This window comes from Schistocerca gregaria, chromosome X, assembly GCF_023897955.1.
Source record: "Schistocerca gregaria isolate iqSchGreg1 chromosome X, iqSchGreg1.2, whole genome shotgun sequence".
Classification (NCBI taxonomy): domain Eukaryota; kingdom Metazoa; phylum Arthropoda; class Insecta; order Orthoptera; family Acrididae; genus Schistocerca; species Schistocerca gregaria.
In genome coordinates, this window is record NC_064931.1 from 116,749,807 (window position 1) to 116,767,399 (window position 17,593).

At 38.3% G+C, this 17,593-nt stretch overlaps 1 protein-coding gene across 1 annotated transcript in view; it reads right to left on the reverse strand.

Moving 5' to 3' along the window:
- LOC126297921 (uncharacterized) overlaps positions 1–17,593 on the reverse strand; it is a 264,238-nt gene that overhangs the window by 140,949 nt on the left and 105,696 nt on the right. Inside the window, exons 18-25 of the mRNA XM_049989236.1 lie at positions 17,424–17,506; positions 17,152–17,316; positions 15,481–15,512; positions 9,789–9,892; positions 9,576–9,632; positions 3,470–3,558; positions 3,061–3,209; positions 335–437 (exon numbers count right to left, since the gene is read on the reverse strand). Coding sequence (XP_049845193.1) covers positions 335–437; positions 3,061–3,209; positions 3,470–3,558; positions 9,576–9,632; positions 9,789–9,892; positions 15,481–15,512; positions 17,152–17,316; positions 17,424–17,506 — 782 coding nt within the window. The remainder of the gene's footprint in view (positions 1–334; positions 438–3,060; positions 3,210–3,469; positions 3,559–9,575; positions 9,633–9,788; positions 9,893–15,480; positions 15,513–17,151; positions 17,317–17,423; positions 17,507–17,593) is intronic.

The window sequence follows — 17,593 nt, forward strand, 5'->3', positions numbered from 1 at the left end:
CTGCAACAATCAGCAACTGAATAAGGTCATAAGCCATGAGGCACGTCAGATGGAGCAATGCCTGTTCTAAGTCCTGAGAAGCCTTGTCGCAAAGCTGTTTACATTTTTGTTAAGAAGCTGATGGAGTGGTTCAGCAATGGCTACTGTGTGAGGAATGAATTTTTGCTAGTAGTTAAGCTGATCCAACTCTGATTTTAGTTGTTTGGTGTCCCTTGGGACTGATAGTCTTTGTATGACCTCTACATAATGCAGAGTGGGATGCATCCCTGTGGCATTTAAAACACGTCCTAAATGTTCAACTTGTGGTGAGAAAAATAGAATTTGTCTTTGTTACACTTCAAGTTTCCTTGTTGGAGCACACTGAATAAGGCATCCAAATTTGTTGCAAGATCTTTCACATTTTTGACAGTGACAATGATTGGTAACTGGCCATGTCTCTAACTTCCTGCATTAGGTGTTACAAATATCTTTAAAATATGGCTGGTATACTAGCTAAAAAATGCTGTTCATGTGTGTGATGTAGTTTGCCCATGAATCTATCTTCCTGTTAAATGCCAGGAATGGTGGTGGGAGCACCTGGATGCCTTTCACTATGCAGTCAGTGTAAGACAATCAATTGTAAACCTCAGGTGATGTATTTACGGTTGGCTGGTTTAAAAGAGGAGGAAAGGGACCAAACTACAAGGTCATGGGTCCCTTGTTCCTACTAAAACAACGCCAAAAGTGCGAGAATAAAACAGATGAGACATATAACACAAAACACAAAGAAAGGAAGACCACAAGAATGACGGAATGGCAACAAACACTAAAAGGAACAAAAGAGGACAAGAAAACAGCAGGGAGAGATGCAAGAAACAGTTAGAAGAGAGTACAACAAGGAAGCAAATTACAGTGTTTGACTGACTGCGGAAATAAAAAGGAAAAACCACCATTCTGCAACACATTAAACCCTCCACCCTAAAAGCACTATGGTGGAGGACACAGAGGGATAAGGGACATGCGCTAAAACTCAGATTTAATGATAAAACCCATCCTCATGGATAAAATGTAAAACCAAATCAGCTGATGAGGCATTGTCTACTAAAAACAATGATAAAGAGTTCATCAACTGAAGATGAAGTAGCAGGGCACCCAAAGAAGGACAGAGTAGAGGAATATGGGCCACTGTCAACCGGACACCACACCGACACTCAGGTGGGTCTTCATGGAGCAGGAGGTAGCTGTGAGTCATCCAGGCATGTCCAATGTGGAGCCGGCAGAGAACCATGGAACCCTGGGAGAGGTCCTCATCATGGACCCCTTAATGGCTCACTGTTTGTTGTGCATACTGAGATTTTGCCATTCTATCTCCCAAAGCTGAAAAACCTTGCAGCGTAATAACGAACGCTGCTCAGTTGCAGGGATGCCCATCTCCAGAAGTGGTTTCCACGTAGTCTGTTTGGCCAGCCTGTCATCAAGTTCATTTCCTGCGATTCCGACGTAACCAGGCGTCTAGACGAACACCACTGAACAACTGGACCGTTCCAGGGCATAGATGGACTCCTGGATGGACATTACCAAAGGATGACGAGAGTAGCACTGGTCGATAGTTTTCAGGCTACTCAAGGAGTCAGTACATAAAAGAAAAGATTCCCCACGGCATGAATAGAGATAACTGAAGTGCACGAGAAATGGCCGCCAGCTCTGCAGTGAATACACTGAACCCATCGGGTAAGGAATGCTGTTCAATAGGGCCGCCGTGAACGTAGGCAAAACCAACACAACCATCAGCCAGCAAGCTGTCAGTGTAAAACACTTCAGGGCCCCAGAACATGTCAAGAATCAAGAGGAAGTGACAGCGGGGAGCTGCAGCATTATCGGAGTCCTTAGGGCCACCTGAAAGGCCCAGCAAGGCTGTGGCCGAGGCGTACACCATGGACGTGTGCGTGAATGGACCACAAGTAGAGGTCATCAATACAGGATTGGACAAGAGCTCTGTAGAGCCGCACCAACATACAGCTATCTGCGCCCCAATTGGTGTTGCTCAGGCAACAGAGGGCATTGAGCTGCTGCCAGCACTTCTGCTTAAACTGACAAAGATGAGCCCTGTTGGACTCCATTCTTCTGGATATAGATGGAACTATGGAACACGGAAAGTACAGACAGACAGGAAGTTTTGGATAAAAATCAGGAGCGAGCATGCAGACTGCACTCATACAATGTGGCAAGGATATGATGTCGCCTGGTCATGTCATATGATTTTCGTAAATCAAAAAAGACAGCAACCAGGTGTTGGTGTGTGGAAAAGGCTGTTCAGATGACAGACTCAAGGGACACAAGATTATCACTGGTAGAGCGATCCTGACGGAAGCCAGGCCACAGTAGGCCAGTAGGCCACATGACTCCAGGTCCCAACCCAACTGCCGACATACCATATGTTCCAGCAGCTTACAAAGGGCGTTGGTGAGGCTGATGGGCCGATAGCTATCCACATCAAGCGGGTTTTTACTGGGTTTGAGCACCGGTGCTCTCCCGCCAGTGTACTGAAAAGACGCCATCACACCCGATCCAAATGACAAAATGACAATATGTGTGCTGAAATAGCAACAGTGAACTACAGATAAAAAAGACTGTCGATAAATAATGCAATAGCAAATGGAACACCAACAAGCAAAACAAAAACACTACAAACTTATGCACCAACCTAAGGTGTTACAGAATTGGAAGGAGGTAGAGTAGAGTAGTCAGAAAACAACATTAGCAATTAAACCTCAACACTGCTAGTGCCTTAAAAATACATGAAGGAAACATAATTAATAATTTGCTTAAGAACAATAACCTATCACAGAAATTCCTCTTTCAATCTTCTGTTTCAAAACGGGTTAATGATTGGAGGAAAATGGTTCAAATGACTCTGAGCACTATGGGACTTAACAGCTATGGTCATCAGTCCCCTAGAACTTAGAACTACTTAAACCTAACTAACCTAAGGACATCACACAACACCCAGTCATCACGAGGCAGAGAAAATCCCTGACCCCGCTGGGAATCGAACCCGGGCGTGGGAAGCGAGAACGCTACCGCAGGACCACGAGCTGCGGACCAATGATTGGAGGAAAAAAAGCACCTATAGTCTAAGTCTCTCCATGTCAATTTAAGGCTTGATATAACTGGCATAAAACTAGCAATCTTTTGTGACACAATAGAGGCATCATACAAATAGTAATGTACTGCTGGATAAATTACATAAATTTAGAAGTAGATGCTTACCTCACAGGTCTGGTGAATGCAGCAGAACAACATGTAACAAACAGAAACACAACATATTAGAAAGAAACAAAGATATAGTCATACTAATTAATTTTAACAAAAAGTTTCACAAAGAAGACTTGTTTAAAGATTTGTAACACATTTCTTAACCCATGATCCAAATAAACATATTAAGTTATTGTTGGAAAAATTGCTAAATGTTATGCATGTATGGACTAACCAGAACAGGACACTAGTAGATACATTTTTGGCTGATGAGACAGTACATTTTGAGGGTAAATATCAAATGTAAATATCAAAATGTATTTTCTACAAATTTTGTTAGAAATTGTTCTCATAGTATGAGTATTACTTTTGGGTTTACAGCAGGGCATACACTAAAATGATTTTTTTTTTTTGTAATGTTGAACATTTCATTGAGCACAGACTTCAAAATCACACCTTTGAACATGACAGATGTTACCTGCTAGAGAGGCTTCATCACATGTCATTGTATAATATCATATAAGCCCCTTTACGGATCTGGATGTGAATTCTGCTTCTAGATATTCTACTGCATTTCTTCGTCTATGGCCATATTTCTACTTCTAAGGTCATTGACATTTAAATAACTGAACTATTCATTATAAATGGGAAACACTGATGTTAATACTCTTAATTTGCAGCTGAAAAACCAGCTAGGTTGTGGCTATTTCATTTCTCCACAACAGCCTTCCTTCCAGAACATCTAGTCAAAAAAGATATGCACGAAAACTTCTGTGAAGTTTGGAAAATAGAAGACAGGCACTGCCAGCATTGAAACTTTGAGGGCAGCTGCCTAGATAGCTCAGTTGTTAAGAGGTCTGAAAGATTCCAGGTTTGGGTTCCGGACTTGCACACAGTTTTAATCTGTCAGTAAGTTTAAAAACAGTGAACGATCTGCTACAGAATTAAAGATTCAGTGTGTAAAAGTGAAATATGTGTAGAATAACATTAACTGTCATTATTTCTCACAAATACGACAATGGTTAAACATTATAAGTGATAATGGAATCAGTGTGTCACATATGACAAGAAATGAAGATCTCTTTGCATGATGCAAGAAAAAAGCAAAGTCTCTGGCATCAACAAGTGAAGTGAAACAACAGACCACTATCTAAACAAAGCATCAAATCTTATCCACAGCAGTTTGAGAGAGCACATTTTACACTATTTGCAGACCCACATATACAAAAGCACCAAAAGATAAAAAGTTGTCTATATGTAAGTGAATGAATTCTCACCAGGACACTAGATTTTCTGCTCAGGAAGAGATTACTGGCTTAGAAACTGAGGTTATTTTTCAGAATGGAAGAAAGCACTCTAAAATACCACACTTGGGCCACAGATATGGTTGACACCAAGCTTGGGAAACTTTTGGTAAACCACGGGCCAGGTTTACATACTATTTAAGCTCACGCGCTATGTCGTCACGTGATGCAGCAACAGCACTTCTAACGCATAAAGCCAAAACCATAGCATCCGTTATGTTCATGTCTCTGAGGTAATACACTGATATCAAAGGCACCACTTTCCCAGCATGCCACACCAACAAATTATGCTTCAAAACACATGTTTTTGAGAGTACTGTCATTTAATTTTCAACATTTTATATTCACTCAGAAATCAAGAGAGAAATTATCCAAACAGTGGTAGACATTTCAAAGCAAAAGCATGATGAGAAATTCAGAATAAAAGTTTGTTCAATGCAGAAACTACTACCTCTAGAAAATAAAATACAAACTTATTCCACAAAATAATAAGAATGCTTACATTCAAAGAAATGCTTGAATTCAAAGAAATAGTATCAACAGCAATTGAGAGATTTATACCAAATAAACAAACAACAGAGCTGATCCCCCCTGGTACACAAAACTGGTCAGAACACTGTTGCAGAAACAACGATAAAAGCACACCAAATTTAAAAGAATGCAACATCTCCAAGACTGGCGATATTCTACAGAAGCTTATAATTTAGCGATGACATCAATGCGAGATGCTTATAATAGTTTCCACAACGAAACCTTATCTCGAAGCCTGGTAGAAAATACAAACAGATTCTGGTCATACATAAAGTATGCTAGCAGCAAGACACAGTCAATTCTTCTCTGGGTGATAGTGGAAATACTATCAACAACAGTGCTGTGAAAACAGAGTTACTAAACACAGCCTTTTGAAATTCCTTCACCAAAGAAGACACAGTAAATATCCCAGAATTCAAATCAATAACAGCTGCCAACATGAGTAACTTAGAAGTAGATATCCTCATAGTAGTGGAGCAACTTAAATCAGTTAATAAAAGCAAGTCTTCTGGTCCAGACCGTGTACCAATTAGGTCCCTTTCAAAGTATGCTAATGCAATAGCTCCATACTTAACAATTATATACTAGTGCTCACTTGACGAAAGATCCGTACCCAAAGACTAGAAAGTCGCACAGGACACAACAATATTCAAGAAAGGTAGCAGGAGTAATCCACTAAATGTCATTAATGTCGATATGCAGCAGGATTTTGGAACATATATTGTGATCAAACACTATGAATCACCTAGAAGTGAACAGTCTATTGACATACAGTAAACACGGATGTAGAAAACATTGTTCTTGTGAAACACAACTAGCTCTTTACATACTCAAAGTGTTGACTGATAATGACAGGATTTCAAATTGATTCCATATTTCTAGATTTCCAAAAGGCTTTTGACACTCTACCATACAAGCCGCTTGTGGTGAAATTGTGTGTTTAATGAATATTGTCTCGGTTATGTGACTGGATTCATGATTTCATGTCATAGAGGTCACAGTTCATAGTAATTAACAGAAAGTCATTGAGTAAGACAGAAGTGATTCATGGAGTTCCCCAGATAGTGTTAAAGGCCCTCTGCTGTTCCTTACCTATATAAATGATTTAGGAGACATTCTGAGCAGCTATATTAAATTGTTTGTAGATGATGATGTCATTTATCATCTAGTAAACTAATAAGATGATCAAAACAAATTGCAAAATGATTTAGAAAAGATATCTGAATGGTGTGAAAATTTGCAGTTGATCCTAATTAATGGAAAGTATGAAGTCATCCACATGAGTGCTAAAAGGAAACTATTGAACTTCAGTTACATGATAAATCAGTCTAATCTAAAGGCCACAAATTCAACTAAATACCTAGGAATTACCACTGTGAACATAGAAAATGTTGTGTGGAGGGCAAACCAAAGTCTGTGTTTTATTGGCAGGACACTTAGAAAATGTAAGAAATCTACTAAAGAGACTGCCTACACTATGCCTATCTGTCCTCTTTTGTAGTACTGCTGAACAGTCTGGGATCCTTACAAGAGACGATTGACAGAGTACATCGAAAAAGTACAACGAAGAGCAGTATGTTATGTATTATCATGAAGTAGGGGAGAGAGTGTCATGGAGATGATACAGGATTTTAGATGGACACCATTAAAACAAAGGCATTTTTTGTTGTGGCGGAATCAATTTCAATCATCAACTTTCTCCTCCAAATACGAAAATATTTTGTTCATGGCAATCTACATAGAGAGAAATGACGATTGTAATAAAATATGGGAAATCAGAGCTCACACGGAAAGATATAGGTGTTCATTTTTTCCGCACGCTGTTCGACAGAGGAATAATAGAGAATTATTGTGAAGGTGGTTCGAAGAACCCTCTGCCAGGCACTTAAGTGTGATTTGCAGAGTATCAATGTAGATGTAGATACATAAAAAATATAGCAAATTTATGATGCACACAAGAGTATACTTACAAATTAGAAACAATCAATCTGAAGAACTAAATGGAATTGAGAGATAATGCTCAGAACAATTTTTTAAAAAATTACAGAAATGTGAGTAGTAGATGCACAAAAGTGATGGAGTATAGTTTACGTAACTGGTAAATGATGAGCTTGAAACAGAAGAAAAATACAGGAAGGACAGCAGTATCTGCTGGAAATAAGTGTTTGAAAAGAGTCAGCTTGTATGGTCCAAAAGGAAGGATGATTTTCGGTACAAAATTCCACTGGAAGAACCAGCATTAGAAATCCCCTCTCTATTGTGAAAAAAATCTGATATTTTCAACAACTATGACATCTTGTACAATACTGAATAACAAGGGAGCTGTCTAATCTGACATGTTGAAATCTGTCCCAAAATGTTTTATATTGGAATAATATACTGAAACGAACACAATGTCAAAACTTTAGCTGCTGAGGCACACTAAGTATATTATAAAAAAATAATTAAAAAAAATTGAAAATTACCAAAATCGTAGCATGTCAGGCAGCTGTAACAGACACAGCACAACAGCTGTATAGCCCTGGTTGACATCAATAAACAGATAACATGGCACAATGTGGTAGTAATTTGTAAAGTGAATTTGTTTCCACTGATAGTTTCTCTGACACAATAGTTCACATGTTTCATTAGAAACTGTAGAAACATAATTCAGTCAGTTCTGTGAATTGTGGTTCCAATCCTGATTGTTGTGCTAATTGGTACTTTCCTATTCCAGCTTTCAGTGACAAAGAAAAGGCTGCAAAGTTTTTGTTTAAATAAAGGAGGCAGCACACTTATAAAGTTAAGCAACATACAAAGCCAGTTTTGTTTCATAAAACGTGAATTGTATGAATGGAGGAAAAATATACATGAAGTACAAAATATATGCCAAAATGAAACTTGCAAAAGTGTGAATGAAAACCTATTTGAAATATTTAGATCTGCTTGTGAGAGTCAATGCACCGTTATCAAGGGCCCTCTGAATTGCAAGTCACATGAATGTTATAGATTTCCATGTTTCTTTGACATGGTTAAACAGATTTGGGAAATTATATGGAAAGGAAGTAGCAAAATTACAAAGTTTATGTCGAGTAAATGTGTACAGGACATGCCGTTAATAGGTAATAGAAATTTGTAGCTGACCTCAATACAAAGCTTCTTGTTATCCCCTAAAGTGCTTTGTGTACAGACAATCAGTCAAGTTCATGCAAGAATGGTGTGCAAACTGAACCTATCATTTCAAGCAAAAAAAAGACAGAGTTGCTTGTGCAGTTGATGAATGTTATGACACATTCGTCTACCACAATGACAGTGATGAGCAACTGTGGATTAATGTTTCTGCAGCTTTATATCTATCTTCAGGAACCTCAAAGAAAATTAGGGCCAAAAATTAAAGAAAGGAATGGTTAGTTTCAAGAAAATTGCAGGAGAATAATTTTCAATATTACATCCGAATCATCATCTTACCAGCTGCAGAAAATAATTCATTTCTTTTGTTGCACTCTTGGTCTGGACATGATAACACCTCTGTTTTTAGAATGGTGAAAATTCAGACTCCACCCAGAACTAATAGTGTACTTCAACCACACAGTACAGAAATTTTTGCGACTGTGTAAAACATTTTTCAGAAAACTGTCAGAGAATATAATTTCCGGTAGCTTTTTGTCTTTCTAGTTCATCAGCGGAGCAGTACTGTTGAATTTCTGTCATTTGTGCATTGTCAGTTTGCATCACCACAGTCTCCAGATTTAATTAAGAACATTTGGTATGCAACACAAAATGCAGAACAATGACCATGACCATTTCTTATCTATGCCAACTCCGTTAAATGAAACTAGAAATTACCCTGAAATGCCCTAATGTTTTAATTTATCTTTTATCAGGTGTGCCTAGTGCAAGGAGAATGTTTATTTCATCATCCAATAGGCACTTTGCATTTTTGTGATGGCTGCAAAGAATGAATATGAAACTGTTTAATTGTTAGAAAATATACATTATTGAACAATTATCATAAGATCTGTGCTACAGGAATTGGTATAAAATATTTCATGTCGACAAATTAAAAGTCTTACGAATGGTAGTCATCAGGAACGTAATGTCATAACTGCATTGATTTTCTTTCCTTTGCTACTCATATGCATAACAATTACTTCTGCAGTGGTTTAGCTGTCAATATTAACTACAAGTTACTCAAAAAATTAATGATTTGAGACATTTCTGGTACAGTTTAAAATCTTAAAATTTTGGACTTCATGCTACGGGGTGCTATGTTCTTCTGTCATGGCTGCGTCAGCTTATTTTCGAATTTGCACACTAGGCAGGACTGTACAAACTGCTGCTATAAGCCGTTATTCGTGCAGCAAGAATGAGTAACTTTAACAATCTTTTTAAATACTTGCAGTGCACCTTAGCAGCTAAACTTTTGACAGTGCATTCTGTTCAGTGTATTCTCCATGTGTGAAAAACTTCACGGCAGGTTTGAACATGTCAGACTGAACCATTCCCTTTTACGGTTAATTCTATTGCCTGTCCAGATTGCATATCTTTATAATTTTATGACCAGTTTCAGTTCCATCTTCTAATCTGTACAGATAAGAAAAATAAAATAACTAATCACCACATAACATAAGGTAGACAGCACTGCTTTAACTATATCTCCAACAAACTGTACCAGAAAGTACCCAAGTATGTCGCCTACAACAGTAACCCTTGAATTTCTAGTAGCAATTAGCATGTTACGTTATAGAACAATACGATAGTGTGATAGCATTCACACCGTTAAGTCCACTAGGCAACTGCAATTTGGTGACATCAGAGTTTAAAACCGAACTCCTGTATTTTGTCTGGTAGACATGTTACAAATAAATTATAAACACTTCCAAAACATTTCCTAAGAATACATTAAAATTTAAAATCTTTTGTTGAGTAAACCTATTATTATCAGAAAAAAAACAGTTCTTTAAAGAATCGAACATCCTCTGCATAAAACCGCTTCAAACATCTGATTAATTTACAAATGAGTTAGTGTATTAAGTATTTGACATTAAATATGTAAGCAAGAAAAATTAATGAGAGGTTTGAAATTATGCTTAAAGTTTGTTGGAAGTGATTAAGTGCTCTCATTATGAAAGACTGGTTAAATGTAGTCTAGGTAATTTGGCCACCATTTTATGCAAAAGCAAGTTCTTCCACTTATCTCAATGTTTATGCCATCATATCTCTTGAACAGTGTGTTGTACAATGACATAATTTCCCAAGTACATTCAATAGTATTTGTGGTAGTGTCTGTAAGTTTAAAGAAGTTATATACTAAAAAAACATCTTGTCTGATGCTGAAATTTTACTGCACAGGGTGTATACATGGACAAGGAAAAAAAATTTCCGGATTTCCCGGTTAAAAATACACTATGTCCCGGATGAAAACACACTTTTTCCGTGTTATTAAGTGAGAGTATATTTTCTTCGGAATTGTAAAACTTATCAATCCTTTGAATGGTTATGTTTTTATACACGGGTGTAGAATTTCCCGGCACTTTAGAAAACGAAACTGATGGAAGAAAACTCCTTTTGGAAAGAATTTAAATGAGCAGCAACATGTACGCTGCATATTTTCGTATTACGAAAGTATAAATTCAAATTCAACCAAAACTCCGCATTTTACTTTCTGAAGCACTGAAATCGAGATTGTGATGCGCTTTTGTAAGCCAGTCATAGCCCACGTCACGTGATCCCACCAGCCGATCACAGCGGATATTCAGAGCATAGCACACGTGATGTGGTCAGCCAGTAGCAACATCACTGTTAAGTAGTGCGGATACACAAACAAGGAAAATTAATATACAGTGTTACTACAAGAAAAGCAAAGCTTTCACATATAATATTGGTCTCTAAGGTTAATAAGCTGCAAGAGAAGCTAAGCTTTCATATATAATGTTGACATTTTTTGCGTGTGTTACACTTCAAGACATATGACACAAACGTGCCAGTAATTTTTTTAACAGAGTGCAGTGACTTGTCTACAAAGTTTTCCATAAATAAATTAGCTACCACAGAGGAGAGAGAGCTTCCCATAGCACTACACCAATTTGCTCATAATAACGACATGAATGTTTGATCTTCTGGGCTCGAAATACTTCTAAGTGGCTCATCATCAAACGCTCTCTGATTTAAGAAATTCATTGTACATTCTCGGAAGTAGTTCAACTTGCATAAAAGGAAATTTACTTTGAAAGTAATGCTTTTCAAACCACCATTCACAATATTTTCCCACGACCTGTTAGAAATAGGTTCGTTTCAGTAGTCATCAGAGAGCCCCAGGTAACAGGCGTCACCACGCTTTGGCAGCTGCTACGATGCAGGAAGCCCATATGTTCGTACATGTGAAACATTAAAAGATCTTACATTATGTCATAAAAGACAAAAGACATCAGAGGATACTGCAGGAGCCTCAAATTTTCGTGAACCATACTAAAATGGCACATTTAAAGTTCATACTTAAAGAGCACATTCGTATGTCTAGATTCCCAATGAAGCAAGCCTTGACCTGATATTAAGCTTTTCAGTGTGGGTTTCAGGATGTAAATTTTCTTGGAGTACCAGTACTGTATTAAGGCATTTTTGATTCTTTATTACGGCATACTGCCATATGTACTTGAAGATGAAAACATGCACTTGAAATGCAGCAAGCAGTTGAAATTAGCCAATAGTGTGGAGCTAAACACTTCGTTTCAAACACATTGACTGCCTGAGTGTAAAAGATTAATAAAACTCAAATTTCTTTAGCAAACTGACAAAAATAACTTCATTGTTTTACAAGTCGATTAATGTATGGCTGTCAGAAAAGTGAAAATAAAATGAAATCTGAAACTAACAACGTATATTAGCCTTCTGTAATTATGTGAATGTATTTTAATTCACTTGAAAGCTCCCGGCCACAGAAATCCATTTTATTTTCATTTGACATGAGAGCAGTAAACGAACAGGAAACAGCATAACCACAATGTAAACACGGGTCATATGGAGACTACACACTTCCCTACTATAACTCGGACTGCTCTGAGCATCAGCCCCGGATCTACGATATTTCCAAACCGGAGGAGTCTGATACATAAAACATATATGTTCGAGGAAATGTAAGACATGTTATTTGGTCTTAAGTGTGCCAGAGTGCAGTGCCACCCCTCTTCGAACAGCATTCTTCTATCACATGTCACTGTATTTCGCTCTGTGGAATTGAAACGTGTATATTTTGTACTGGATGCCATCAAACTATATTCACTACAGTGGAAATTAAAATGTCCTGTCATGTCTCTGCTGCTCCCTTGTAATCGGGAGAACAAGAACTCTTCAGAAAATTTGCACTCTTTATTGCCTGTTAGCTAATAAATTTCTGTTTTGGGTGACATAAAATTAAATATAGGTCACATAAAACCAGTAAATACAAGAGACAAACAATACAGTACACATTTCTTCAATCCTTAGCTCCTAGCATTGTTTTCTCTCTAATCTTGCTACAGTTTTACATGGCATCCTTTCCTTTCTGTGAAAGAATCTATTACCTAATCAAAGTTCGTCAAACGGTTTGCTACATGAAAAATTGAAATATCATTGACAAATATTGCGTAAGCTGTTAATGGAAATAGTACTCAAGACTGGTGTGGTTTCTTGATTTGTTCCGTCTATTTTGTCAATGTCTGCTAGATAAAACAAAAATAGGCCTTTCTTATACTGCAGGAATTGTAACACACACACACCAAATAAACAAGAATGTTTTGGCACAAATGATCATTTTTATAACATGACAGAATATAATTCACGAAGACCCACATATTATTCCTATTAGGCCTACTACAAGCAAAAAGCTTTATGCTAGAAAACAGCTTCATATTTCATTCATACGCTTCAGTGTTTCGAGCACGAGATTGAAAATGAGTAGTACGAAATTTTTATATAAATTTGGAATCCTCATATTCTTCCCTAATTTGTGTGATGTCCCCGTTTCTTCTCCTTCCTCGTTTCAACAAACAATCTTGTCATGACTAATTCTGGAACTATTCCTGCCTTTGTCAAAACTTCTTCGCCGGTTAACTTCACTTACCATGCCAGAATCACCGGTCTAGTTATCCCTGATAATTCTCCAGTTAGGCATTGTTATGTTCGCACAAAACATTTTCCACGTTACTTCCAGAATAGAACTTAAGCGGCTGCTAGACATTTCCTTTGCGATTTATGTTTTATTTTCGGTGGGTTTTTTTTTCCCCCCCCCTCATTCACGTTTCATTGTTGGCCCTTACTAGTGTAGCGGCCTGGCCAAAAAATTGCTAACAACATTTCATTTTCCTGTATACTCCGAGAAGATAATACGTAATCTTTCTTAACTGTTATTCCTGTTAGTGATTTATTTCCACTCTGGTAGTCCGAATCTACGGGTTTCCCTAGTAATTATAACAACACTGATTATTCGCAAACCCAATCAACAACATAATCAGACAGTTATTGGCATTCACTCGTTCGGCTTTATTCCACTCAGCTTGTATAGCCCGGTCCCCTTTTGCCTGCAGGAAAGTTTATTTCTAAATACGGCGAGGATTCCCCTGACAGAGACATCACGAACACTACGCACCCATTCACAAATCAACTTATGATTTTTTGTATTTATTTAACTATAGGACCAAACTGCTGATGTCATTGGTCTCTAGGCTTACACACTACTTAAACTAAGTTATGCTAAGGACAACAAATACACCCATGCCCGAGGGAGGATTCGAACCTCCGACAGAGGGAGCCGCGTGAACCGTGAAAAGTCGCCTCGGACCGCACGGCTACCACACACAGTTTATGATTCATCCAGAAATCAACTTACAGAGGGTGTTCAGAAAACAACAAGGATGCACATCAAAATCATATGAGTAATTGATAGACCAATGTGCGCTTTGCGAAACAAGGTTTTTTTCTCCTCAAGAACCCGAATTTGCCCCCCCCCCCCCCCCCCCCCCCCCCCCATACATCCAGCCTGCTGCGCATGCATGAATATGGCAGCTTGGGTGCGGCAGTAAAATTTTTCCCGGATGCTTTTAGCTGCTTGCTGCGACTGTTTACACAGCCATAGCCCCATTTCTGTAGCCAGAAATGGGAGAAGGTACTACTCATACTCCACTCAACTGCGCATGCGCATGAGCCCACTTGTAACTGCTAAAACAAATCTAAATAGTTGTGATGTAACACTCATCGGAGGCAATTTGTTCTTATGAAATGACACTTTTTTGTGTTGGCAACCGCTTGTATGTGTTGTGTTGTTGTATAAGGCACATTTCCTTTACGATTTATGTTTTATTTTCGTTTACATTTCCTTTGCGATTTATGTTTTATTTTCTTTTTTTTTTTTTCTCATTCACGTTTCATTGTTGCAGTATTATTCTGCAGTTGCTGGATACAGTAATATCCTTTTTTAAAGTATCCATGCATACCAGTAAAAACTACAAAAATTTAACTGAAAACTAAAACGAGAAATTCCCGGAATTATGAAAAATTCCTGAGTTTTTCCTGGTTTTCTCCGGGATGAAAAGAGTCTCGGGTTTTCCCCAGATCTCCCGGTTTTCCCGGGCTGTATACACCATGACTGCATGAACAACGAAAATGTAGTAAGTGATAAACTTTCTTCCTATCATTATTTTACCAGGGCGGAGGAGGGTTAGTAAGCAAAAAATTTCATAAAGGTTCAAAATTGTGCGGACACTTGTTCGGAAGTCATCAAGTGCTCTCATTCTCAAATATTGGATGATCTGGTGAATAAAGTCTGAGTATTTGTGTACCGTCAGTTACGCCATCTAAAGACAAACACACAGATTCTAACAGTAATTCTTGTCTTATTGTGTTAAACTTTTAATGTAAGGTAATAACTCTTAATGCTTAGATTATGACAGCATTCTAAATTTTTAAATTTGGTCAATAATTAGGTGACACATCGAAAATAAAATTTTGTTACCCCTGAAGCTGTCAGATTAGCAGCTTGAATCTGGTACTGGGTTCCAGGGTAATTGCCCTGCAATGTAGACGGCAGACAGTATATATGTTTTTGGGCGCATTACATGCTTTAAGAATAATAAAAGGTGTAACCATAACTAACAATGTAGGTGATCAGAGGTTTAAGAAACTTAAACAGAGTCACAAAAAGCTACAGTAAGAACAGCATATTATGTCCAAACTGATGGTGTTGCTGTAAGCGAACACAGCTCACTCCCTCTGGGGCCACTTCTTACATGCTGTGCTGTGAACAGTCACCATTAACCACGGCAGGGGAGATGGCGTCACAGGAGATGGCCCCTCACCAATCCGAACACAGTAAATACGTTTCCTCTGTCCCATCATACCTCCCCCCACCTCCCTCCCCCCTCACAAATCAGTTTGGAGATTCACAAGCAACCACCATTACCCTGACAAGTCTCTCACAACTACTGAAATAAGCTTTACAATATAATTCACTCTGTTAATTCAGTGTTAGTTCTGGATTTTTCTTTTAGTTACAGAAAATTTAGAGTTGTACTAAGACATTGAGGAACTGTCAATATTGCACTCTGTGTAAGATGTCCAAGTTATGACCAACGTTCAAGAAAGAGCACTTCTATGTTGCAACATGTATCGCAAAAACGGTTTTATTTTAGGAGTACGTGTGCTCAATGAATAAAGTTTTGAATTTCAAAATATATTTCTACCCTTACCAATTTTATGCAACAGCCTGAGTTTTAGTACATTATTAGATCAGAAATCTATTTTACATTTGTTTTACAAAAGCATCTCTTAATTTTGCTGAAAGTTTTTCAACTATAGGTCACAGATACATATTTTTTATATTTTTTTCTGGGTTGTGAGGTGATCTCTGCCTTTTGCTTGCTTTATTCCCTTTTTCTTTATCTTAAGATTTACTGAGGTGACAGAACTCGTAGGATACCTCCTAATACAGTACCAAACCTTCTTTTTCTGGGCATTGTGCAGCAACTTGACGTGGCATGGTCCCAACAAATTGTTGGAAGAACATGCAGAAATACTGAGCCATGCTGCCTCTATAGCTGTCCATAATTTCAAAAGAGTTGCCGGTGCAGGATTTTGTGCACAAACTGACTTCTCAAGTATGTCCCATAAATTTTTGATAGGACTCATGTCAGGAGCTCTGGGTGGCCAAAGCATTCACTGAAAGTGTCCAGAATGTTCTCCAAACCAATTGTGAACAATTGTGGCCTGGTGACACCACGCATTCTCACTCATAATAATTCCATCATAGTTTGGGAATGTGAAATCCATGAATGGCTGCAAATGGACTCCAAAGAGTCAAACATAACCATTTCCAGCCAATAATCAGTCCATTCCATGACCTTGCACAGTGCCTTGATGACAACTTGGGTCCATTGCTTCATGGGGTCTGCACCACAATCGAACCCTACCATCAGCTCTTCCCAATTGAAATTGGGACTCATATGACCAAGCTACGATTTACCAGTCATCTAGGATCCAATCAATCAAGTCACAAGCCCTGAAGAAGTGCTGAATGTGATATCATGCTGTTAGCACAGGCACTCACATCAGTTGTCTGCTGCTACAGCCCATTAATGTCAATTTGTTCTTCGTACATCCCACATTGATTTCTGTGGTTATTTTACACAGTGCCGATTGTCTGTTAGCACTGACAACTCTACGCGAACACCACTGCTCTCAGTCATTAAGTAAAGACCATCTGCCACTGTGTCCTCTGCGGTTAGAAGTAATGCCTGAAATTTGGTATTCTCAGCACACTCTTGACACTGTAGATCTCAAAATATCGAATTCCCTAATGATTTAAAAAAAATTGGATGTCTCATGCATCTAGCTCCAACTACCATTCTGCATTCAAAGCCTGCTAATTCCTGTTGCACGGCCATAATCACGTCGGAAACATTTTCACATGAATCACTTCAGTACAAATGACAGCTCCGCCAATGCGTTACCCTTTTATACCTTGTGTACATGATACTACTGCCATCTTTATATGTGCATTCCACTATCCCATGACTTTTGTCACCTCAGTGTAAAATTTTCATTATGTTATCACACGGGTGTATTAATTCACTACGACCACTTGTTTTAAAATGTTCAGCAGAAACATGTGCTGGGCTTGGATAGGTGAGGGGGCTTCCCGCAAGGCACTCTGTACATGAGGTTGACTTGCACATGTCTGTTTGCAGCACATCACGGAAGAAGCGACCACGAAGGTGACTGCACACTGTCATTGCCAGAACTAGGGCAATACCATTCGTTTACACATCGTTCCAACTATATATTTCTGTGACAGTGTATTTTTTCCTTTCAGTCCGGATCAACCACATGTTTTAATCATCGGCACACTTTTTAGAATCCTTAAAGCATGAAATGCATTAAAATGTGTATTATGTACAAGAACAGATTTGTCATGTTGCACAAGCAAGTTTCTGCTGGTTATTTGCATCTTTCTTGCACAATACTTCAACTGTGTGACTCGCAGCCTTCTTCAGGTGCTGTTCAGTACCGATTCCAGT